Here is a 23,930-nt window from a genome sequence, read left to right as displayed (position 1 = left end):
GACTTATCTATTCAACGCCAGAACGCCAAAAGAAATGGAAGTGAAGGCAAGGGACGCAAGGGACGCAAGGAAATTGGGACGCGTGGGTACAGGAAATCGAAGGCGCCATTACAAAAAAGGGTCTGACCGAGGCATTGGACTTTTCACTCTCCTCCCTGCATTCCCTCGAGAAGGACTTACGTCCCGACTCCTCGACACCGCAGCTAGATGCTCGCGGCTTGATATTCGGCTACCCATTCGAGACCCATATGGGCCTAAGTTTAACCCCAAACCTTTGACATTGCTGGTGGAGACTCCCCGCCTCATCGTACCGCTTCTACTCCCACTGTCATTGTTAATCCCGTTTCCCACATCATCGTCTTCGTAGTCAGCAAGTTCGAAGAATGATGGCGTCGCAGACTCGCCCAATTCTATGTCTTCTCCGATTCTTTCATACAAGATACCACTGCCACCCATAGCGCTCTTTCTTCCTTTCCCACCAAACAATCTATGTAGGTTCATTTTCCGCGCCAGTCGGTGGCGTCTATCCCGACCCAATAATAGATATGAAGCAAATGAGAAGATCAAGAGGAACAGAATTATCCCGGGAATCCTACGATTTGAATTGCTGTTGTTCCATAGCGCCCCATGCCAATGGTCTGAATCATCTTCTGGTCCCGGTCCCGGCTCGCTACCCGTTGTGGGGACGGGGATACCCGATACGGAGCCACCAATCGCAGGTGAGGTAGGTGGTGTCGTTGGTATGTGGGGTTTAGATGGTGTCTTTGCAGGGTTGGTACCACTTCCTGCATATTCGAAGTCGGCAGGTATCACCTCGCCTTTAAGGGTATTGCTTCCGAATCCGACTGGTAAAGCGTATCCTGAATTCCCTTTTGGAGGAATTACAGATGTCGCATATAGCACCATTTTCCCGAGCGTCCAGGACACCTCCACATCATGTATGTCGTCCACGGCCTGAAAGGGATCGAGGAATCCTTTGTCTTTAGCGCCTCCGATCAATTGCTCTGTAGCGTTATGTCCTGACCCGCTTGTGTCCAGACCAATTCTTGGGACCCCGATCCCGTCATGGAGGACACTCATCACCCAGCTAGCTCGGAAACAAATTGATATCGCCTTTTCAGCGTCGATTTTCTTCCCCCACTCGTGTTGATGTAATTTGTCCCTGATAGCATCCCAAGGCTCCGAACAATACTCTCTGACTCTCTTAGAGTAAGTTGCGAGGTCATATGCTTTAGTCTCGTGTCCCATTTCAAAAACCTCGTGAGTGGTGTGCCAGTATTCCGATACTCCAAGGAAATGGTTGATGTCGAAGTCTGCCTGAGGAAAGTGATGGCCATCCAATAAGCACGCAGCATTGTTACAGGGTATTTTGCCGTCAGATAAAAGTGGGTGGACCTGAAGTTGGCACTCATCGAATTTTCCGGTACCAAAGAGATATGGTTTCTTTTCGGAGGCCGGCTGGTTGCCCGACCCAGCGCTGCTAGATCCCACTTCCTTGCCATCTATCGTCGCTGTCAGCCCCCGGTGAAGGCACGGGTCTGGGAGCTCTAGAACGTTTTCGCCGCCGGACGCTTCTACTAGCTTTTCGAGATATCGAGACCTTGCTTGATGTACCCCAAACCCTAACCAGGTTGTAACGAACACCTTATATTCTACCGACTGCCCACTGAGCTTTCGCATCCGGAGTAACTTGAGATCATCGGCGTGTTTCTTAGTTTCTGTCGCATTTGGTACGAATGCGATTTGAGCGCTAGCACCTCCCATGTCGAGAAACCCGTAAGTGTGGTGGTTCTTCCCATGATCGTGTTTTTGAGTCGCATCAAAAGAGCCGATTAAGTAATTTGCAGCGATCCAGCCGTAAAGGCCTTCAGTTTCCCCTGTTATGGCTTGAATGTGAAGTTTGCAATCCGGGAGTAGGAAGTTGGTGTTCTGAACCGCATAGTTGCATATCTCTGTGAGTAGGGCCTTTCGTTCCCACACGGGCAGTAGTCTAACACCAGCAGTTGCTAATAGGAATAACGGGGTGTCGGGTATCTGGTCGGGAGGAATGATCGTTCGGGCGTGTGCGAAAAGTTCCTCGAGATGGTCTGGACCTACACTTTCGATCCTGTCCGCGAAAGCCGATACACCTTGAAAAGAGAAGTTAGATTGCCAAGCGGCTACGAAAGGGCAATGTGGCAAATGTGGTACCAGGTCGAATCTTTTTAATCCATTTTTTCTTTGTCGAAATCAGCGGAAAGCTGTCTAATTCTTCGGGGGTCGCCTTCTCCCGTTGTGACATATGATCGAGCCATCTGTAGATGTATATCCGGGTGCCCTGCGTGCGAAGAGTAAGTTAGTTGTGGTTTGTTTGGCCATGGTTGAAGTCCCTCGTCATGGGTTACCGATGAACCAGCATCCATTACGCAGCCATAGCGCCCTATATGGGAACATGTGTTAGACACCCAGCGAGCCTGAGAGCCGAGAGAGAGGTATGTGGCTTACAATCTTTTCGTCGTCGGGCTTCTAGGTCCATAGTGAGAACTACTCGGGCATTCCAGGATCACGAAGGGTTGATTTGCTGTGAGACAAGGAGGCGATGCCGCCTTAAAAACACAGGAGAGTATGGATTCCGTGATTGCCGCAATGAGGGGCGAACAACAATGGTAGCGATGGTCTCGAGCATGAGGAGACTAGGGTACGATTTGTAGATATCTCGTTACAAGGGGCTGGTATGGCCATAGTGGATGGAGTCGAGGTGAGTTAACTAGGCGGAGGGTTCCAGATTGGGTTGCCCAACTCGCCCGGCCTTGGCGGGTACCGAAGTACTTAGTCAGCAAGCAAGTACTTAAGCACCTACTGAAGGTACTTGGTACTAAGTAAGTACTTACTAAGAAGTAGGTATATATACAAGTACAAGAGGAACAATATCCATGATATCCAGTCACAATATTTTAATATCTTATTATCGATACATGGTACTTCTTAAGTACTTAAGTAAGTACCTACCTATCTACAAGATATCGCACCTCAGTGGAGTCGCTTCAAGGTTTCCACGATGTTCTTCATCTCACCAACTGTGCATTCGATCTGTGAATTATCGTCATCGTTTGCTCCATCAATAACCATCCTCATTGCATCTTCGTCGAGATCTAAGAACTTCTCAACAAGTTCACCATCAACAAACCTAAACGGCTCCTCTGGTTGTATGCCTTTGGTATTGTATGCTCGGTACCTGTATCGTTTTGAAATCATATGTTAGATGTCATGTGCGTACAAGTAGCCAGAAAACAAATCTCTCGGCGGTTGCTTACCTATTGAAATCCAAGTCACCGATTCCCTTGATAACCTTTGCCATGTTCACCTGACACTTCATCAATATGTCAAAATAATCCGGATGTATCAAGCCTAACATGAACAGCCCTCCATCAACAGTGCCCAGGTATGCCTTTGGCTGGACAACATATCCCTGTGTAATAGGGTCGTTAACCCTGCGAATACAATTGACCATTTCCCCAAGTCGTATTTCGCTCAGCGGACGCATTCGCCTAGTATCCTCGTCCGTGGCTCCAGTCGATTCCCTACGCAATAGCACCAGGTTCCCGTCGGAATCTGCCGATATGCATGTGTCTTCATCGAGGGCTTCTAAAGCAGTTACCCAACTGACGCCATACTGTCGGCAGACTTCTACAAGTTTATCGTTTCCTTCTCCGCCCCCTTCGACAACTTCAAGCACCATGACGCCTTTGACCAAATCGCCCACGAAAACCCTCTTACCATAGACGGATAAACTCACTGGGAGGGTGGCTGCTCGAATTGAAGATATCTGTTGAATTGAAGCACCCAGTGACCCCCTCGTGTACGAAAATCGATAGAGATCAATCTGCATAAACAGTTAACAGTTAACAGTTAAAAAGTTTCCCTAGAAGGAGGAGGAGGATTAGATTATGTGTCTTGCTCACACTTTTGCTGAGACCCGCTAGAATATAGCCCTTCACTATTGCAAGTGAATGGCAAGCTCCTGGGAGCTCTAGTTCTGTGATCAATCTAAGCATCTTATCTGCCCCAAGCTCAAGAAAGAGTAGCCTTCCATGTTCACTCTCATCGGAATCATTGCCAATCGCTGTTCCCACTACAAACTTTTCCGAAATTGTACCATCCGGGTTTGCGAGGGAGGCACACAATAAGCTCTCGACAAGCTCGTTCGGGTACAATTCGTAAGCATCGATTTTATCGTAGAAGTTTTCGTCGATGACATGGATATAACAACTGCTCGATTCCATACCAGTGGTTGTATCTATAGAGTTCCGAATCGTAGCAACACCGTATGCCTTCTTTTCTTTGGAGAAAGCTACTCTTCGCGCAAACTGGCAAAGTGGTGACATCCGCGTGTGTGTAGTCCGGGCCTCGTCGATTTTTGCTATAAATACACTCTCGTCTGTTGCGACGACCACGGTGTCTGGGAACGCTTCCGCGTTAAATGCAACAACCGATGAGGCCTGGTTCAAGGTGATTGCGGAATAGACGGTTCTGCCTTCTTCACCGTATACCATTGTTGGGCGTTCGCCAGTGGCAATAACACAGGATGAATCGTCTCCGGTTTTTCGGGGTAAGGCTTCGAACGTGACTGTTTGGGTTCCAAGCCGTATCCGCTTCTGGTCATCGAGAATGCCTGGCCCTTCGGTAATTGTATAGGATATGACTTCCCCGTCCGCCATTCCAACGAAGAGCGAGGAGGGACCGTCTCCTTCCATGTTCGCAACCATGACCGATCTTGGGACGGATCCTTCGAATACGGCTAGATGTTCCTCCTTCATGGTCTCAAGGTCTGCTATTCGTAGTAATGCTAGTGATGCAGGCATCCAAAACCCCACTACGAGAAAATCTGACTGCTTTGTAGGTATGTGAATGCATGAGATCTCATTCTCAAAAGTGCGATTTGCGATTTGCTTGATAGGTTCGCTCGACAGATCGAATAACAAGCAGATCCGGCCGTTCAAAACAACTACAAGTCGGGCACCAGAGAGAGATGCCATCACTATTTTGGCACCAACCGGTGGAGCCCAGTTCCATAACTTGCTAGTTGCCTTCTCAACAACAATTACCTTGAATGGAGTAACTTGGACTAGTTTATCATTTCCCACATTTCCGGCCTCGAGTGTCGTAGTATCTAGAAAGAAATTCTCGAACGTGTCAACCTCTTCTACCTCCCCATCGGCCCCGAAGGCGAAGGCTCGACTTTCATTAGCAAATGAGAAAAGGAGCGTATCATCGAAACTGTTCGTGATCTTAGTCGAAACCGTGTAGAAGTTGCGCTAGCATTCAAAAGCTTACCCATTGTCTAGGATTGCCCGTTTGAGAGCCCACATATTTTGAACACCACTCATTTCCCCCAGTAGCCCGATATCTCGGATACCAACACCACTTCTTACACTCCGGAGACCACCGTCATAAAATCCACCGCTGCAAGTGAGTATCATCGTCTGACCAGCGGAGTACTGGTGTATTTCTACACCGCCAACTTCGGTTCCTAGGACGATAAAATCGGATATTGGGGCTAAGTTGGGAAGTGATTGTACTACTTCAATTCTTGGGCCCTTTGATGATATCCTGACCAACGTAGAATCTCCGAAGTGTGACCCTAGGAATACATATCCATTATCTAGGTACACAATTGCCCGGGCTTGACATACCTATGTCATAATCTCGCGCTTAGCACATTCACTGCAGTAAGATCATCTTGGCGTAATCAAGGTTGTCTCGAAGCTAGCTGCTAGGGCTAATCAAGGAAACATACTTCACCGAGGTTTTCAATCCTCATATTAATTAATTTGTTATTTTCGATAATGAGGAGGAGAAGATATAAGTGACCGAGTTCGTCGCTAAGGAGGTATCTCTCTGGGTCAATTTTTCCGTGGGTGACAAAACTTGTCGGTTCGTGCAGAGGCTTTTTCATAGGTACCGTCCTTTCCGGATGGAAGTACGAGACCACCTGCTCCCCGATTACAAGTATGCCCCCTGATTAAAATGAGGAATATGTTTAGCGGGATATGATGGAGCCCGACCGTTGGAATCACATACCTGTAGGATTATCAACCGGAATTAGGAGCTTAGCGCCATGGTCTAAGTTGTTGGCTTTAATACCCCATTGTGCGAACTCTGGGTCCTTTACAGCTCGTTTCGCGACATTCAGCTCATATGTGATGAGGTGAACAAGTTTTTTTGAATCCGTATACAGAACCGCAATAACCGGTACACTGGTCCCGTAAAGAAATACCATGTTGATGACTTTGAGCTCGTTCATACGGATAGGGCACGGATCGTCTAAATTCCCAATCTCCGCTTCCGGGAGTTGTGCGTGCCTCCCTCTACCCTTAGATTGTCTTTTGATTGGAATAGCCGTGAATATACCCTCATAAAGGTAAAGGCCTAGAAGTCTGCCTCCGGGGTCCGCCAAATAGAGGTGGCCGACCTGGGCAGGCCGCTGGAACCTATCTGTAACATCATGTGCTTTCCTCTCATTCCGAATAGTGCCAGTTTGGGAGTCCCAGGACACCGTAAAGTATTCGTATCTATCGGTTCCAAGAAACAAGTGATCAAGGGTAGATTGCTGAGGACGAAGGGAGAGGAGTCCAGTAACACGGCCGTAGACCGCAAAGTGGGCGACCTGTTCAAGCCCTTCAGGGATGAGGTCGTAAACCTCGATACGATTGGACTTCCTAGGATGTATTCATAAGTCGGAACACCCGCAGGAGGCCTGAAAGGCAGGTAAGGCTTTGTAAAACTCACGCGATTACTAAAGATTCCTTATCTGCGTGGATAAAATGACATTTGATGGCATGACGTATGCTAGATGCTCTGTGTATCGGGGCCAGATACGCCATGATGCCTATCTGGGTGGTTTGAGCAGGTGATTATAAGGTTGTGAGATTGGGTTCGAAATTGAGTACTTACTTAAGTAGTCGAGGTCAGGTACGAAGTACCAAGCATGTCTGTACTTAGTGGTTTAGGACTTAGCTTTAGGGTGATATCATAGTCGGCAGCATGTCCGTTTTGAGCGGCTTTCTAAGCTTTACGTGCACGCGTTGTTAACCATCACCTAGTTTGACATTACTGATTCCTACGAGACCATTGTTAGGTTTTGAAGGGCTTGCGGGACTGTTGGATCATTATATATAGAGTAGTAGAACTCAAATCGATTTCAAGCACAGAGAAGTTTGGTATCAGGGTTTTCTAGTTAGTTAGTCAAATACAAGCCGCCTAAACTAAACCGACAAAATTGTGGGGCAATAAACATCGAGTGAACACACGCGTATGATGTCACCGGAGAAGGCGATACTTGGGAAACCGTGTGACCTTGAGAAAAAGAAGGGATGAAATATGTAGGTACGAAATGAAGGGCGAGGCTGGCGCTGCAAGCGGGGTTTGGACAAGAGGCTAAAAAGACTGTGTGATGATGACTTGAAAGGGGGAGAACACCATTAAAATTTGATAATGATAATGATAATGATAACGAAGACGCAAAGTACCTGGTGAAACATCGTACATTGGGGAGCCGAATGAAAGCAGAAGCTGTGGAGAACATTTTAAACAAAGAAGATAATAGGAGGGTGGGAAAGAAACCTCAGCTAGTACAGTGGATAAGAGACAGTTAGTTAAGGGCTGATCGTATCCCTCAAGACTGTCCCAACACCAGACCAGCCAGTAATTCTGCAGATCCGGCAATGGGGGCAATGCTACTACATTAAATTGGAGAAGAAGGCCAGGCCCCTCAAGTCGGAGTTAGTTTGTATCAAGAGTGGGGAAGAATATGCTGGAGACTTACCCTAGAGCTACTGTAGCACCCAATCCTAGAAGAGCTCGTTTTTGGAACCCCTCTTCAGTAATAACATCCATTACCCTAACTCGCTTTGACTTTTTAGGTGAATTGATTTCTAGTGTTTCAATCCTGGGAATGTCCTGAGAAAATGAATCCTCAATCTTCCGCTTCTTGCTAGCGGATAAGCTAGCGGATAATTCAGAGTTATACTCTTTTATAGCCTCAGCCACCATTTCCGTGGCTTTGGCAATATCATCGGCGCTATCTGGGAGAAGCGAGAGATCGTCAGAAGGGGACTGTATCTCCACTTTAACATGCGTGGATTCCAAAACGACATCCCCGTTTTCTTCCACGGTAGCTTCAACTTCCACTTTAGCCTCGTCCTTCAGTTCAGGCTTTACGACGATACTAGATACGTAGCTTGAAGGGTCAACAGCATCGACTTCGGTGGCATCTTCTATCTTAACGATCCCGGTGCTTGTTTCCATTGTGCTTGTCGTTTCCGCAACAGCAGCAGCATCATCAACAGGAGTCGTTTCCTCATCATTGGATAAAACTGGAGCGTTGGGGTCCTCTGACGATGGTGCTGAAGCGGGCGGCTGCTCCGATGTATCAGGGGCCAATGAAGATTCTTTGTTGGCGATGACTGCTCTGGCGGAGCGTGGCTTCCTCATCGGTGCTATCTTTCTAGGCTGCGGGGAGACTGAGCGCGCGACTGTTTTGGTTTTGGCGGAAGCGGGACTAAGAGATTCGACACCGTTCTTGTTCGGTCTATACGGGGGCGGGGGAGTGATCGCTTTATTACGGGGGTCAGAGTTGACTGGGCGGTCGTCAAGCAAGGCTTCTATCCAGACCCGACAGCGGTATTCAGTGGCGAGGGTGAGGGCTATGGATCGGCAAGCGTGTTAGTATGAATATTTAGGGAATTTAGTGTGTAGGTCGGTGAGGGGTACCATCATCTGGCGAGATCCATGCATTGCCTGCGGTTTCGTCTGAAGAAATTTGGAATCGCGATTTTACAATGCGCCTCTCACTCTCCTCTTCCTGTTTTGTCGCATACGGGAAGGAGGCTTTGAACATCCCGGTTGAGCTAACATACCCGTCCTTGCTTCTTCTCATTAGAAAATAGGCTTCTGGCTTAGTACCAGTAGCAGTACCACCGAATATCTCGGGATTGATATCCTGGGGCAGCGGTGCGCGGAGGTGGACATAAGAAAAAAGCACTTGTTGGGGCACGGGAGAAGAGCCGGCAGGCGCGGATGGTTTCGTATTAGTGCTAAGCTTCGTCTGCCCTAGGCGCCTAAGCTCGATAAGGTCATCCTCTGTGGAGGAAAAATGTTAGCAATGAGAGAGGATGGCGATGGCTGGGGGGTGGGGAGGTATAACACGCAGGGGTGTGATTCGCGCGCGCAGGGCTGACAGGGACTCACTGGAAGGATCGTTCTCGGTAAGGAGAGGATTGAATCGCGACGGTAGTCTCCGCTTGACAGTCATATTTGGTGTGGAGTGGAAATTAGGCTGGGGTTGAAGCTTGGAGGTGGAGTCGAAGTCGAAGTCGAAGTCGAGGGTGTTGATGGTGTTGATGTTAGAGGTCGTTGGAGGTCGTTGGTGAGGGAATGGACTGGAGGCGGAGGAATAGACCGAGTTGGGAAGGGAGAAGTTGCGGTTCCCAAATAGGAAAGACTGTCAATTAAAGACCAACAGGGTAAAGAACGCAGCGCTCAGTTGCCTAACACGCCGGCAAATCAAACAACAACAACAAACACTTCTCGTTCCCTCGACCTGCTTCCTCCACGTCTTCATCCCACCACCATCATTCATCATCATCATCATTATCATCACTAACACTATCAACAACTTCGTCTTCACCTTCACCGCCCTTACCGCCGACCATTTATTTTGGTTTATTTTCCTTCTATTCTTTTTCAATAAGAAAGGCAAAAATAATTATAGTAGTAATAATAATAAGATGGCTGGCCGCCGGTCCAACCGTGCTGGCCCCGCGTTCAGCGGCAATAACCTCATCCAATCTAATCCATTACCACCACTAACTGCGATCCCGAGTTTTTCTTACGGCTCCCCTCAATCAGCCCTACCGAAACCCATGAGCGCCAGAGATACAAAGGTCAACATGACAGATGCACTCGACAGAGCTGACGCTGCTGCAAAAGCTCGTCTCGAGGCTGCTGCGAAAGAACGAAAACTGGCCGAACAAAGAGCTGCTGACGCTGCTGCAGCAGCCGAATCTGCCAGGCAGTCTGCTAGACAGATTTCTGAAGAACCTCCAATGACGGCTCGGAAGCGCTCACTGCGTAGCCAGAGCGTCGTATCCCAAGGTTCTACTCCCAATCTCGTTCATAATTGTCGCCTGTGGTGTACTGATTTTTACAGACGATAACTTCTACGAAGGTGATGAGACTAGCCTCGAAATCCACCGTATTATTGAAAGCGCTAGGAATCCCGTCCCGGAAGCCTCTATGCTGAGAGCCAGGAGCGCCAATGCTGGTACTAAGGAGCCTCGGTCCGCAATGAAAGGCTCTAGAGAGGAAGCCCTGCGCCCGTCCGCGAAGACTCGAGCTAAATACACGGCGGGATCCAGGCGAACCGTACCTATGACACCCGTCCCTATCGATGGGGAGAGGGATGTCACGTTTGACGAAGAAAACCAGGCCCTCGGCATCGCACCGCGCCTCGCCTCGCCTTCTTTCGTTTCGCCCTCTCCCGCCCCGCAACCCTTACACGAAGACGTCCCACCCGCAGGTAACGACGTTTTCAACAACCGACAGAACTCGCCACCTGATACTGTCGGGTACAACGAAGGAATTTCCAACCTTCCCATGAGCCCTGCCAGCCCTAACGACGACCCTAGCAGACCAAAAACTTCATTACTTATTTCCCAGCAGGCATCAGTCACTACTTCCTGGTTTTCTCCTGCTAAAACAGGTCTTAACTCTATCATGGGCGGTATCCAGAAGACTGCCGTTATTCTTGGAATATTCTTCAGAAATCTATTCGGCCCGTTGCTTTACTATCTCCTTCTTGGGTTTTTTATATTTGGAATCACCACTTTGTCTTACAATTTTATCCAACGCTCGTCCTACTCAACGTCAACCCCCCCCAGCTCCTCGGATGAATTGATCTATCGGTTAATGGCCCTCGAAAAGCAGGTAGTTGAATTCCAGAAAGGACAAGAGCTAGAGAAAAAGTCATACAAGACCATGGAACAGCAGTTGGTTTCGATCAGAGGTGCTATGGCAACATATTCGTCTGTATCATCCCAGCTAGATAAGCACACTCGGAACTACCAAACGGATCGACGTGCTTCTTCTGCAGCCATGTCAACGATGAGCGCACAGATTGACCAATTCGACAGGTCTATCAAACGAAATGATGAGGCCGCGAAAGAACAACAGGGAAACTTAAAAATCGTAGCCAGCCAAGTCACCGAAATACAGGGTGAAATCGAAGGTATCAACAAAGGCATTCAAATCCTCCAGAAATCTCAGGAACTCAGCGAAAGGGCTTTCCAACGTATCGAGGAATCGTTACCTAAACAACTCGCTGCTCGTGTCGACCCGCAGACAGGGAAGCTTATTGTAGCCCCAGAACTCCTGCGCTACCTACAAACTGTCCTGAGAGAAGATATACAGAACGAAATGATCAGATTTGCCCAAACCCATGGCGGATCGTCCGCGGCTGTACGATCGAACAGTGATAGTTATAACTGGCAGGATTTCCTAAAAACGAATGCCGCAAAACTTCAGGGCTATATTGGGGATATATCGGAAGAAAAATGGCGTAAAGCTATCTCAGATGGAATTGTGGTTACACGTGAAGATATGATGAAGGTTATTCGAGAACAGTTAGATTCGGCGCGAGGAGTGGCCGAAAGGAATAACAATGATTTGATGAGAAAACTTGTGCTTGAGGCAGAAGGCGTCGCAAATAACGCGGCCTCCAGAGCTGCTACAAGTATATCATCAGCAGCTTTAGCTGCTGTTACAAACTATATGCGCAATTTTCAAGGGAGCAGCAGTACTTCAAGCCGATATGGTGACGCTCTCATCCAGGCGGCATTACACCAATATTCCGCCACGATTCTTCAAAAGCCAGACTACGCATTACTCGCTCACGGCACTCTCATCGACCCGAGGTTAACATCATCTACATATGATCCTTACGACACTCCCGGGCTATTAGGCAAGCTCACAGCCTTTCTGCGTCCAGGGCCGAACGAACCAGCGCACATTCTCACCGAATCCACTAATGTCGGAGACTGTTGGAGCTTTCCTCAAGCCAGCGGTCAGGTATCTTTGCTACTTGCAGAACCAATTTATCCGACCGATGTTACCATTGATCATGTGCCTAGGGGAATATCCGGGGATGTTTCATCGGCACCACAAGAAATTGAGGTTTGGGTCAAAATTGAAGACGAATTTCTCCGCGACCAGGCTGGGAAGGCAGCCTCAGTGGCGATTGGTGAGGTATCTGATAATGCATCTACTCGCCATTACCTCGCCAACGGATACGTCAGGGTCGCCTCTTTTATATATGACATCAACAGTCAATACCCCATACAAACATTTGCTTTACCGATTGAGCTAGAGAAGTTAGGCGTTTCTGTGCGAAGCGTGTCCTTCAGGATCCTCAGTAACTGGGGACGCAAAGAGTATACAAGTATTTACCGACTCAGGGTCCACGGTATTACACTGAAGGACCAGTTCGAAGGGCAGGAAACTGCGGCGAGGATCTAGGGCTTGTGACTTGGCCCCAGCCAAATCTAATGACTACCACCAATGTTTTGTTCTCGGCTAGGCGTTTTCGGGGAGTTGTGGGTTTCTTTGTGTCATGGACCAATGGCCGCTGAAGAAACCATGGTAAATTTGTGCATCGCTACTTTTGAAAAGGAAAAAAAAAAAAAAAACCACTTCACCTCTCTCTTTCTGTTCCTGTTGTATCTTTCCGATGCCTAACGATAACGAAAATGCCCCCAATTGAAATTACCCCGATCATACTCATACCATACCCCTTGAGTGTTGTTTTAGCCTGTTATTCTTAGCCCTACAATGACTGTTCTTAGCACCACTATTCCCTCTTTCTACACTACCTATACACGCATGTGCGTCGATCCCAAGTTATTTCAACATGTAAATAAGTATGCCGGGACACCTCTAATAGAAATGCCGTCAACGGCAAGCTCAACTTCAAGATAGCGAAAATATGTACATGTCCTATTGTAGAATGAGATAGATGGTTCAAATATACGGATGACAGCGCGCACTCATACACCAGCTCAGTGTGGCACATAAATGTTAGCCTAGAAACATCAAGCCTACTTAAGTACTGTACCCCTGAACTTCCAGAACTACATACAAAGGCTCAGTTGAAGCGGTTGCTAGAAGGGCAGCCTCAAATGATCAGTAGATGCAGACTTGATATATCTGAACTTACGTACTAATTTAATTATAAGTTATCGACTAGAACAACAAAAGGCACTACAGAACAACCAACACCAACCAAAACCAGGAACTCGACAACCTAGACAGAACATAATGGCAAAGAGCTGAATATGACGGGAGCTCAAAAAATCGTCTAGGATTTATCTCGAGAACCAAAGCCGCCGTGTTCATGTGGAATGACGTCATGAAGAAGCCCAACATGTCGACAATAAGTAAATAAACGTAAAATGTTTAGTCTGTGTGTGTGGCAACTAGCTGGTTGATGTAGGCTATGGAACCGGTGTCTTCCTGCAAACCAGCCGGAGCCGACTCCCAGCCCTTCGGAGGGCCCTCCATGCCCTCCCCCAGGCCCGCCTTAAGCAATACCGCAAGGACCTCGATGGGCGGTCCAAGGCCAAGGCGCTCTGCTCTCTCCCAGCGCTTGCAGCGTGATACCCCAACACAGGGTCCGTATTGAGAAGATAGATCGAAATGTCGCAATATTTTCTCGAACTCAGCTAGCCCTTCTTGATGAACTGTGGGCACATACCTGTTAGCCATCGAGAGTTTCATCTAGAATACCATAACTCACATACCTGCTGTACTAATCCTCGAGTTTTCAATATCCTTATAGTACTTCTGGATTTGACGATTGGTAACTTCATATGCCCTGTCTGAGAGGCTTTTGTCCACCCCTAAGTTGGACCTAGGCTTCTCGATGAATTCTTCCTGGAAAAGCTCCCGCTCCCCCTCTTCCGGTTTTCTTTCGTTATCCAAATTCGGGGCGATAGGGTGCTGAGCGGGATCATTAATCGCCGCTTCCTTTTCGCTGCCCTTTCCGATTTTCTTCTCAGCATCATGGTTTATCTCGGCTTTCTGCTCTTCTTTTAGAGGGGTAGATGCCCGAAAGATTATGTCATGGGTAATCACCTTGTGACCTGGGACATTTTTCTTTGAGGTGAAATTAAGTTTTGATTGAGTAGAGGCAGGCATCGTGACGGTTTTATTGCTGACAACCAGAGGTTATAGAAGCCTCGAGTCTCAAATCAACGGATTTTGAAGGTCGGGGAATGGGTTGAGGTAGGTGAGGTCAGGGTGGATGAAGCAGAATCATGGCGAGGCGTGTTGTTGGCCTGGAAACGGTAACGTCTGTCACGGGACCCCGCGCCTTGAGTTCATGCGCCACATCTACCGACAACAACAAAGCCACAGAACAGAGGATATGTATCATGCGCCACAATAGGCCTCAAGAACGAGATATTCCTATATTCCCTGCTTAAGTACATAACAACACCAGGGCTCTTCGATGGGCAGTTAGACCCTTTTTGGTTTCGCATTTGCATTCTCTTTTTCACCGGAGGTCCCAATCCACACACCCATTAACTGTAACACCATACATCCAACCGCCATGGCTGAACTCAATCTTGAACCTGAGCAGACCTCGTAGTCAGCGACATATATCTCCCGCAACTGCTGATCCGGACATTCGTTACTTACTGGGATAGACATTCCAGGCATACTCTTGCATTGCCCAAACTGAAACTACAAATGGTACCCCTAGTCCGCTTTTCCAGAGCAAAAAAGGCGTTGTCCACGCCATCCATGAGTAGAACTGGTAGTGAAGCGATCTTGCACACAACATTCCCACCATGTTACAGGTGAACAAAGTTGTAAGCATGTATGCCCCATCCGTTTGTGCAGAGGTTCTTATTCCTCCCTCGCGGTTAGTCCCGCTCACAAGGTTCCTTGTGAATTGGATCAAGCCACCCCGTACAGGTCGCAACCACCTTGTACTTAGGAAAAAAAAGAGCAATGCAATGTGAACAACCAAGAGGCCGACCTTAAACCAAAATGACGTGAAGACTTCTTCACCGACGAACCGCCAGTTAACGGTCCACTTCCACAAAAACGCACGACTAAACTCGAATGCTCGACCAAGGTACCCTGACAAACTGCCACTCTCTGACGCAACAAAAGGGACCGCGAGTAACACTTGTATCTGTAACATCAGCGTAGCAAGCCGGAGAGCTTTCCCAGGGCTGCCCGTACTGAGGACGAAGATGAGACCAAGGGCCGGTAAGTATAGCAGAGACGACATTTTGACACCGACGGAAAGGGAATAAAAAACGGCTGATAATGTATATTGTCGGTTTTGTACAAGAAGGATAGATGCAAAAACCAGCAGAGTGCTAAAACAGTCGTTAAAGAATCTTAGAAGATAGATGCTGTGGAGTCGTTTAGAGAGAACCAGCAGACACATTATCCAAGGGGGTGCTGAAGCCTTTCGATAACAAGCCATGGCGAGCCAGAGCGTCGCCATATATGCGACCCAAAATGCTACCTGCACTCGCTCCCGTTGGGCCCCGCCATCAGTGAAAATATAAAGCCAATTGTAGATGTAGACGTGCCCAGCAGGGTATACCAAAGGGCCGGTACCCCCCTTAATATTTCTATAATCTCGCTCGCCAGCTCGATACTGGCTGATTTGCTCCATGTAGGCCTCCCAGTCAATTTCGGTGTCTGCACCAGTTCGTTAGCAAAGAGAATCAAAGGAACAAAATACAAGAATATTATCGAATGGTTGAACATCCATACATGGTACCTTTCGGAGGATCACATAGCTTAGAAACCCGTCGAAACAAAGCAGGGCAAGAGCAACATGGATTCCATATTTAGGGTGGCGAGCGATATCAATCCCTCGTGCATATGCCCATTTAATAAGATTCATGCTTATGTTTCTGAGAAACACGCCTAAGGGCGGTGTCAGGGCCACCTGATAAAGTTCGATACACGCAAGCAATTGATAGTATATGGTTAGCTCTGTAGGCGCTTTATTAACCGGATAGTCGTTAGGAAGGAGTTGGCGTAATTACATGTACAGGTGATGAGAAGAGGAAGAAGAAGAAGAAGAAGAAGAAGAAGAGACTGGCCAGCTTTGAGTTGGATTCAGAGAGCAACACCTAATAAAATACAACTCCAACAAAAGCCTATTGAAGCTCGCCTCGCCTCACCCAGAACATGAACACCACAGCCCATCCATTTTATATCATCATCACCTTGACAATCACCTGCATCCAAGGAATCGCGTTCCAATCTAACATATAGATCTTAACCCCCCCCCCCTCACTCTTCCTTCTTAAACTTCCCAGATTCGTGAACTCCTTTCAAACAATTGAAACCGCAAGCAGCCAGACTTAGCTGGTTTGCGAACGTGCGCCCAACCAAGTGCGAGGTAATACATCCAGGCTGGGCATCTAGAGCGCCTCACCGCATCAAGGATGACTCGCGCCGGGCGCGACAAATTTGCCCAGAAATCCCTAGGAGGATTGCATCGTAATATCAAACAGGTTGGAACACTACCCATACAATAGTCGCTAAAATCGGATTGGCAAAATACTAATATTCGCTTTCTCCGTAGGCCAAGTGCCTTATGGTTGGCGCCGGAGGCATAGGTTGCGAATTGCTCAAGAACTTGGTGCTCACCGGCTTCGGTGAAATCCATATCGTAGATCTCGATACCATCGACTTGAGCAATCTGAACCGACAGTTTCTGTTCGGAAGGCAACACATCAAGAAGCCCAAGGCACTTGTAGGTTCCCGTGTGTGAAAAAACACCTTGGTTGAGGTTTCATGATTGACAATTTTGTCACTCTAGGTCGCAAAGGAGACAGCATCTAGATTCAACCCTAATACCAAACTCACAGCCCATCATGCCAATATCAAGGATTCCAACTTCAATGTTGCATGGTTCAAATCGTTCACAATAGTGTTTAACGCATTAGATAACTTAGACGCTCGAAGGCACGTCAACAAGATGTGCTTAGCGGCGGATGTTCCCTTAATCGAAAGCGGAACTACCGGTTTCAACGGCCAAGTTCAAGTCATCTCAAAGGTAATGCAACAAATCCCGCGCCCTCTTGCTACCACGGCTTCACTAATCTGACCGCACAGGCCGTAACTGAATGCTATGACTGTACAACGAAGCCAATCCCAAAATCATTCCCTGTATGCACAATCCGCTCTACACCAAGCCAACCAATTCATTGTATTGTGTGGGCAAAAAGCTATCTATTTAAGTAAGAAAGACACCTTGGCTCCTAAAAGAGAGCGGCAGCATTAATGGAGAACAGTGAGTTGTTTGGCGCATCTGAGGATGAAGTCCCGGAGTTTGACCATAGTGAAGATACCGATAATGGTAATATATTGATAAAAATCGCTGAATTGCTATCATCTTGCTAACAAAATCGTAGCTCAAGAGATTAAAAATCTCCGACAGGAAGCGCAGGAACTCAAAAGGATCAGAGAAACCCTAGGACAACCTGAATTTGCGCAGAATGTTTTCGAAAAGGTCTTTAATAAAGATATTACCCGACTCCTGGAGATGAAGGATATGTGGAAGAACCGGAAACCTCCTGCTCCACTTTCATTCACATCATTGTCCCGAGGTAGTTTAAGCTCGTGTCCTAGTGACCAAAGAATTTGGACACCGGAGGAAAACCTTTGGGTATTCTGCGATAGTTTAGATCGTCTAAGTCTACGTATCCTTGGGTTAAAAAGCATGGGTGAAGATCTACTATTATCATTCGACAAAGATGACGAGGACAAGTTAGATTTTGTCGCTGCTAGTGCAAATTTACGCTCTCAGGTTTTCGACATTGGTTGCCAATCTAAGTTTAATATCAAACGTAAGCCTACCCAAACTTTCTCCTGGTTCAAATCCTTAGCTAATGATATTTTCTAGAAATGGCGGGTAACATCATCCCGGCTATTGCGACGACAAATGCGATCACCGCAGGGATTTGTGTGATGCAAGCTTTCAAAGTTCTCAAGCAGAAAATCAAAGATGCCAGGATGGTTTTCCTCTCTATGTCGGGAGATAGAGGCCTCATTACAGAGCCGTTGCGCACTCCCAACCCTTCGTGCCAGATTTGCGGTGTGGCGCGTCTGGATTTTGAGTGCGATACCAGTAAAATTCAGCTGCAAGAGTTTATCAAGGTCGTACTCCAAGATGTTTTTGAATACAGCCCCTCTATAAGCATACTACATGATAAACTCATATATGACGAGGAGTATGACGACAATCTCGACGCTTCTTTCGAAAATCTTGGAATTACTGATGGGTCGTTTTTGACTATTTTGGATGAATCGGATGATGACCAGCCACGCAGGGTGAACTTGATTGTCCAGATTAAAACCCGGTATGCTTGCACTCGCTCCTGACATATAAACTCTCACATCCTAAATAAAAGAATAGGTCACCAAGCGAGCCCGAGAAGTCGTTTGTGATACCCCACCGAATCGATATTCCGATGAAGCAGGCCCAGCCGCCCTCATTGGATTCACTGGTTCTGAGCGGCAAAGATTTTGGCAGAAACAATAGCCCCCATGTTAGCAACGAGGTTGAACAGTCTCGGAAGCGCAAGGCAGAAGACACTCTCGACTCAAACCAGGAGCCCAGTAAAAAGGTGAAGGCAGAGGGAGAGATCATCATCATCGACGACGGCTACATTGAAATAGACTAATATTCTACAAGGTGGCTTGGTTCCAGGATTTTGTTGTTTTCTAATATAATCAAAGGAAGCTAAATAACAAATTTAAAGCATTGTATTATACCTACAAGCCCTGTTATAGAGTGCCTAATATTAATAGAGTATTGGATGTTGGTTTCATCGAATTGCATATCCACCATCGACTATTAGATCTGTTCCAGTTACATAGTCGTTTGTCGCAAGATAATAAGCTGCATCTGCAATTTCGGCAGCTGTTCCGAACCTCCCTAAGGGGGGGTTTGGAAGCGTTTCGGCCTTTGTAGACGAACGAATCACTAGTTCCATAGATGCGGGAACAACATTGATTAGTCTCTTAATCAGAAGGTTATCATCATCACGAATAGCAAGGTTTACCGGCGGTCATCTCAGTTTCAATGTATCCTGGTAGTATGTTGTTGATACGGACATTGAAGCGCGAGGCCTCTTTTGCTATGGATTTGACGAAGCCTGGGAATCACATCATTAGTACCACAATAATACCATCATTCAAGAGGCTGGTGGTCAAATAAATACCATGAAGACCAGATTTACTGGCCGCATAGACAGAAGAACCCGCTCCGCCTGTGGTAGCAAGAACTGACGAGATGTTGATTATACATCCTAGCCGTATATTAAAGAGCTCGTCGTTAGAGTGATAACTTATCAAGAAGCTGCAGGAGGGATGAACACACCTCGCCGAGCGCGTGTCATTTCTTTCAGATAGAATTTCGTGCCGTAAATCGTACCCAAGAGGTTCGCACGGATGACATCGTCGATTTCCTGGATAGGCGTCCGAAGCAAAAGTGAAGTCTGGGATTGGCCTATATGCACCACCATAATCATCACCACCACCACCATTGATCATTAACGTCTCAGCAGAGCCCATCCGACAAAAAAGGTGTACGTGTAATCACGGACCAGCAGAATTGACCAGAATATCGATTCCTGGCTGTATCCAATCTTTGGATCAGCGATCGCGAAGCTGTAGAATAAGCGCTTCTGGATATATGTTACACACATTCATTTTGATAGCCTGCTCCCACAGTCCCTTATCGCCGACGTCACCGACCAGAAACCGGTGATCTTGCTGTCCACTCTCGGCCAGAACTGAGATAGCATCCCGCAATGGCCTTTCATGCCGCGCGATCAGAGTACATGTTGCCCCTGCCCGTGCGAATCGGGCGGCGATAGCAAGGCCTATGCCTTTGGAGCCGCCGGTGATCAGACAGGAGCGGTTGACAAGGTCAAGCATGTTGGGCCTGGAGATACCTGCTGAAGCCTTCTTGGCTGGGGGTTGTGGTTGTGGAATTAAAAAGCTTGGCTCGGAGGATGCGCGTCATCTAGCTTGATGTTACAAGTTGTCGCGAAGAATCAATCCGATTGCAAACCAGAACCCAGCACTTACCACCACCACCACCACCACCACCACCACCACCACCCTGTAAGCCCTTCCACTATTTTCAATTTGTTCCCTAGCGGCATATACAAACCTTCCGCGCAGGCGATATAAGTATTATACGATGGCACTTGGCTACGGTTATAGCTATCCGGCATTAGCTGCAATTGTTATTGGGTCATGTAAGTAAGGCCGGGTTTTAGATGGCTAAAAGAACGAACAGACCAAATCTAACTGAAGTATTGGCATAGATATTCTCTTCACCGGGGATGGAGAATACTTTAATGTTAGTATTCGATTGACTACTATCCCAGAAATCACTCACTAAACGGTATAATCGAGGATCAAGGTTGGGAAATTTCTCGAAGAAACATCACCTTATAGTTGGGCGTCGGCTGGTATCGGTCTTTGCATTGGATTGAGCGTTATCGGAGCAGCATGGTTCGTTGGAGCACTGACCCATCTCGTCTCGTGCTACTCACAACCTCTGGTTGCAATAGGGGAATATTCATTACTGGCTCAAGCATCCTAGGAGGTGGTGTTAGAGCACCGAGAATCCGGACGAAAAATCTCATCTCTATCATCTTTTGTGAGGTTGTAGCTATATACGGCGTTATTATGAGTATGCACCTCTTCCTTGAGGAAGCCACAACTTTAGCTAATATGAGACCGCTCACTAGGTATTGTCTTTAGCGCAAAAATCACATACATACCGACAGAAGGTCTTTATACACCCGAGAACTTTTATACCGGCTATGCATTATTCTGGGGCGGAGTTACCGTTGGGTTTTGCAACTTGATATGTGGTGTGGCTGTCGGGATCACGGGAAGCACCGCTGCACTGGCTGACGCCGCTGACCCAACATTGTACGACTGCAAATCGATCGATGTTTTATGCTAGTGAATAGGCTAACCTCCGCGGTAGATTCGTTAAAATCCTGGTTGTAGAGATATTCGGCGGTGTCTTAGGACTATTCGGGTTGATCGTTGGATTGCTCGTTTCCGGGAAGGCAACGGAGTTTCAGAAATAGGGAAATCAAGGGCCACGCCGAACGAGCCGCATTACACCAGGCGCGATGCCATCACCCTTATTCCATACCTTCCAATATCCCATATCCCATCCGCGGATATGGTGCGTGACGGGAGATAAAACCCTTATGGCTCAGTCATTGGATGCAATGTTAAAGCAGCGCTAGCAGGGAAGTTGGAAAACTTTTAGTCTTTACGGTACTTAGGTATATAAATCTATGTCTCACGTTCCCCTCTCCTTCAAATATCTGCTCCTCAGCTTGTACCTCTTCAATCTCGGTATTATTTCCGGGAACCCCATTTGAATCTGACTTTTTGCCCACTACATGACCACCAGTAATAACCTTAGTACACACAATACACTGGTTTTGGCACCTCATCGGATGCAATTATGTACAGGCTCGCTCTTCAGTGGTCGTGTTCATCCCCCCCTTGTCTTTGCTCAGGGTCCAGTTTAATCATGGTATCGATTCGCATGATGGCAATGCACGCCTCGACAGCAGATTTAAGCTGCTTTATCTTGCTCATGCTCGGCTCCAACACTCCAACCTTAATTTCATCAACCAATTTCCCATTTGTAAGGTCTAGTCCATAATTTTTGAATCCTTTGATTTTAGCCTCGGTTTCAGCGGCGGATTGGCTTGCTGCATGTCGATGTCTAAGCTTGGCCACGAGCTCCGACGAATCTTTCGCAGCGTTGACAGCCAATGTCTTCGGAATTATTAAGAGAGAGGACGCAAATTCTGCTATAGCTAGTTGTTCTCGTGATCCCTAAGGGTTTTTAGTGTTTGAATCATATATTTATCGAACTTCTCCAACGTACCACTGTAGTAGCGAAGTTTTCTAAGTAAATACTTAAAGCGGTCTCAACAGCACCTCCTCCGGGGACGACTGCACCGCTTTCAAGTGTCCGTTTGACGGCGCATAAGGAATCATGCACGGAGCGCTCCATTTCGTCCAATTGGTAATCGTTCGGGCCCCGCAAGATGATAGATGCAGAGCTAAATGCCTTGGTTCCTTTAACAAGAATACACTCGTCGTCCGATATACGCTCCTGTACCACTTCATCAGCGTACCCTAAGCTCGAAGCTTCGAAAACCTCGTCCCCCTCAAGATTTGAGAGTGTCGAGACGAGGGTCGCACCAGTCGCCTTAGCAATCCTGCGAAGATCCTCTTTCTTACATCGGCGGACAGCAATAGCTTTCGCTTCGACAAATGTCTTCAGACACAAATCATCAATGCCCTTCGTTGTTAAAATGACGTTTGCTCCAGCATCTAGTATCTTCTTGATCTTTTCGAGGACAATTCCAGCTTCACGTTGTCTTATCGCTTCTAATTGCTCTGGGTCATCGATGGTGATATGAACACCCAGCGCCATCCGTGTTTTCTGGAGGTTCATGTCGAGGCAAGCAATCCTTGCATTTACTATCCTTTTCTCCATCGCCTGTGAAGCAACGGTGCAGTTAAGGGCGTATCCGTTGACCAAGATGCTCTCTAGTGCGCTTTTCCCGTGAGCTTTAAGGATATTGACAGCCTTGACAGGATACTTGGCTTCCTGTCTCTGATTGGTGGATTTGACAGAAAGCATCGCATCGACCACCATCTCAGAGAAGAAGCTAGAATCAGATCCAATGATTTTAGAGGACATAGATGTTTTCGCGATGTTGATGAGAGATTCACGCCCCAGGTTGTCAACCCTAGTCGACATCACCTCTGAGATATACTTGACGGCCTCGCGCAATGCTAAGCGGTACCCACTGATGATCGTAGTGGGATGGATTCTGTTTTTTACAAGCTCGTTTGCACGACGAAGGAGCTCGGATGCGATAATGACGACAGATGTGGTACCATCTCCAACCTAAGGCCATTCGATAAGTTAGGCACCCCAAATTAGCTCTGGAACGACATACCTCTTTGTCCTGTTGCTGGGCTAGCTCTACTAAAATCTTTCCAGCAGGGTGCTCTACATCGAGTAAGCTCAGAATCGTGGCACCATCATTGGTAACTGTAACGTCCTAAGAAAGTTTCAAATTGTCTATCAGCACAGTGGTAGCTTTGTACTGGGCGTAACCGTCAATATACCCCGATATCATCGACCATCATTTTGTCAAGCCCCGAAGGACCGAAAGAGCTTTTGACGACATTTGCAATGGCCTGTGTCGCTAGAACTATTGGTGGAGAAGATGAAAAATCAGTTGCTCAGGCCTGTGTTTTTCTGAGGGAGTGGAATCAAGGATGTTTGGAGGTTACCACACTGATCCCGGATGTCTGAACCGCTAACTTTGCTTCCTCCCAAGACTACAATTACCGATATGGCTATTAGTAAAACTATCGCCGGGTGTATACAAGCTTCGAAGCTCCCTTACATAACGTCCCCGCGTTTCTTGGTTGTTGGAATATCGTCGTCATCTGGTCTTATCTGCTTTAATGTTGGCTCTGATTCGCAAAGTAAAGAGCCTAATTCGAGCCGTTTGGTGTTGATGTTGGCTGGTATCAATTCTAATACGGAGGGAGGGAGGGAATTCAGGTGTCGGTGTAGCTATCTATCCGCCTGCTGAAAAGTATCGAAGAGGATTGATGTGATTGTGATGAGAAGGTTCTGGTGACAGTTCCGTACGAATGTAATCAAGCCCATATGTATTGGTCATACAGGTCTTCCATCTTTTTTTTTCCCTTTCTTATAATGCCAAGGCCACCCCTCCTTGCCCCTCCCCAACACCTTACCCCACACGACCACGACC

General features: G+C 47.3%; 9 protein-coding genes across 9 annotated transcripts; 3 read left to right on the top strand and 6 right to left on the bottom strand.

The window, feature by feature from the left end:
* Nucleotides 1–143: 143 nt before the first annotated feature.
* AOL_s00006g34 (uncharacterized protein) lies at nt 144–2,515 on the bottom strand (the record flags this gene model as incomplete). Its single annotated transcript, XM_011119343.1, has 5 exons — nt 144–155; nt 181–2,129; nt 2,191–2,317; nt 2,385–2,419; nt 2,485–2,515. The coding sequence occupies 5 exons, from the start codon at nt 2,513–2,515 to the stop codon at nt 144–146; spliced, it is 2,154 nt and encodes a 717-aa protein (XP_011117645.1).
* A 494-nt stretch (nt 2,516–3,009) lies between these two features.
* AOL_s00006g33 (uncharacterized protein) lies at nt 3,010–6,863 on the bottom strand (the record flags this gene model as incomplete). Its single annotated transcript, XM_011119342.1, has 7 exons — nt 3,010–3,214; nt 3,294–3,862; nt 3,942–5,256; nt 5,314–5,672; nt 5,777–5,997; nt 6,061–6,698; nt 6,769–6,863. The coding sequence occupies 7 exons, from the start codon at nt 6,861–6,863 to the stop codon at nt 3,010–3,012; spliced, it is 3,402 nt and encodes a 1,133-aa protein (XP_011117644.1).
* A 937-nt stretch (nt 6,864–7,800) lies between these two features.
* Nucleotides 7,801–9,692, bottom strand: AOL_s00006g32 (uncharacterized protein; the record flags this gene model as incomplete). The annotated part of the gene is made up of 4 exons (XM_011119341.1): nt 7,801–8,684; nt 8,752–9,120; nt 9,229–9,481; nt 9,645–9,692. The coding sequence occupies 4 exons, from the start codon at nt 9,690–9,692 to the stop codon at nt 7,801–7,803; spliced, it is 1,554 nt and encodes a 517-aa protein (XP_011117643.1).
* A 75-nt stretch (nt 9,693–9,767) lies between these two features.
* AOL_s00006g31 (uncharacterized protein) lies at nt 9,768–12,552 on the top strand (the record flags this gene model as incomplete). The annotated part of the gene is made up of 2 exons (XM_011119340.1): nt 9,768–10,134; nt 10,190–12,552. 2 exons carry the CDS (start codon nt 9,768–9,770, stop codon nt 12,550–12,552), a joined length of 2,730 nt encoding a protein of 909 aa, XP_011117642.1.
* A 936-nt stretch (nt 12,553–13,488) lies between these two features.
* Nucleotides 13,489–14,229, bottom strand: AOL_s00006g30 (uncharacterized protein; the record flags this gene model as incomplete). Its single annotated transcript, XM_011119339.1, has 2 exons — nt 13,489–13,772; nt 13,833–14,229. The coding sequence occupies 2 exons, from the start codon at nt 14,227–14,229 to the stop codon at nt 13,489–13,491; spliced, it is 681 nt and encodes a 226-aa protein (XP_011117641.1).
* Nucleotides 14,230–16,514: 2,285 nt separating this feature from the next.
* Nucleotides 16,515–18,758, top strand: AOL_s00006g29 (uncharacterized protein; the record flags this gene model as incomplete). The annotated part of the gene is made up of 8 exons (XM_011119338.1): nt 16,515–16,583; nt 16,655–16,825; nt 16,892–17,128; nt 17,188–17,312; nt 17,367–17,431; nt 17,487–17,921; nt 17,978–18,434; nt 18,491–18,758. The coding sequence occupies 8 exons, from the start codon at nt 16,515–16,517 to the stop codon at nt 18,756–18,758; spliced, it is 1,827 nt and encodes a 608-aa protein (XP_011117640.1).
* A 144-nt stretch (nt 18,759–18,902) lies between these two features.
* Nucleotides 18,903–20,016, bottom strand: AOL_s00006g28 (uncharacterized protein; the record flags this gene model as incomplete). Its single annotated transcript, XM_011119337.1, has 6 exons — nt 18,903–19,060; nt 19,140–19,232; nt 19,299–19,385; nt 19,457–19,585; nt 19,683–19,713; nt 19,783–20,016. 6 exons carry the CDS (start codon nt 20,014–20,016, stop codon nt 18,903–18,905), a joined length of 732 nt encoding a protein of 243 aa, XP_011117639.1.
* A 268-nt stretch (nt 20,017–20,284) lies between these two features.
* On the top strand, nt 20,285–21,191 carry AOL_s00006g27 (uncharacterized protein; the record flags this gene model as incomplete). The annotated part of the gene is made up of 6 exons (XM_011119336.1): nt 20,285–20,342; nt 20,412–20,446; nt 20,510–20,601; nt 20,661–20,782; nt 20,841–21,027; nt 21,086–21,191. The coding sequence occupies 6 exons, from the start codon at nt 20,285–20,287 to the stop codon at nt 21,189–21,191; spliced, it is 600 nt and encodes a 199-aa protein (XP_011117638.1).
* A 406-nt stretch (nt 21,192–21,597) lies between these two features.
* On the bottom strand, nt 21,598–23,598 carry AOL_s00006g26 (uncharacterized protein; the record flags this gene model as incomplete). Its single annotated transcript, XM_011119335.1, has 6 exons — nt 21,598–21,960; nt 22,013–23,047; nt 23,100–23,204; nt 23,272–23,357; nt 23,440–23,487; nt 23,556–23,598. 6 exons carry the CDS (start codon nt 23,596–23,598, stop codon nt 21,598–21,600), a joined length of 1,680 nt encoding a protein of 559 aa, XP_011117637.1.
* Between the last annotated feature and the right edge of the window lie 332 nt (nt 23,599–23,930).

This window comes from Orbilia oligospora (assembly GCF_000225545.1).
Source record: "Orbilia oligospora ATCC 24927 unplaced genomic scaffold scaffold00006, whole genome shotgun sequence".
In the NCBI taxonomy this organism is placed as follows: domain Eukaryota; kingdom Fungi; phylum Ascomycota; class Orbiliomycetes; order Orbiliales; family Orbiliaceae; genus Orbilia; species Orbilia oligospora.
Note: the sequence above shows the minus strand (reverse complement) of the source record. Positions and strands in the feature narration are given on the sequence as shown.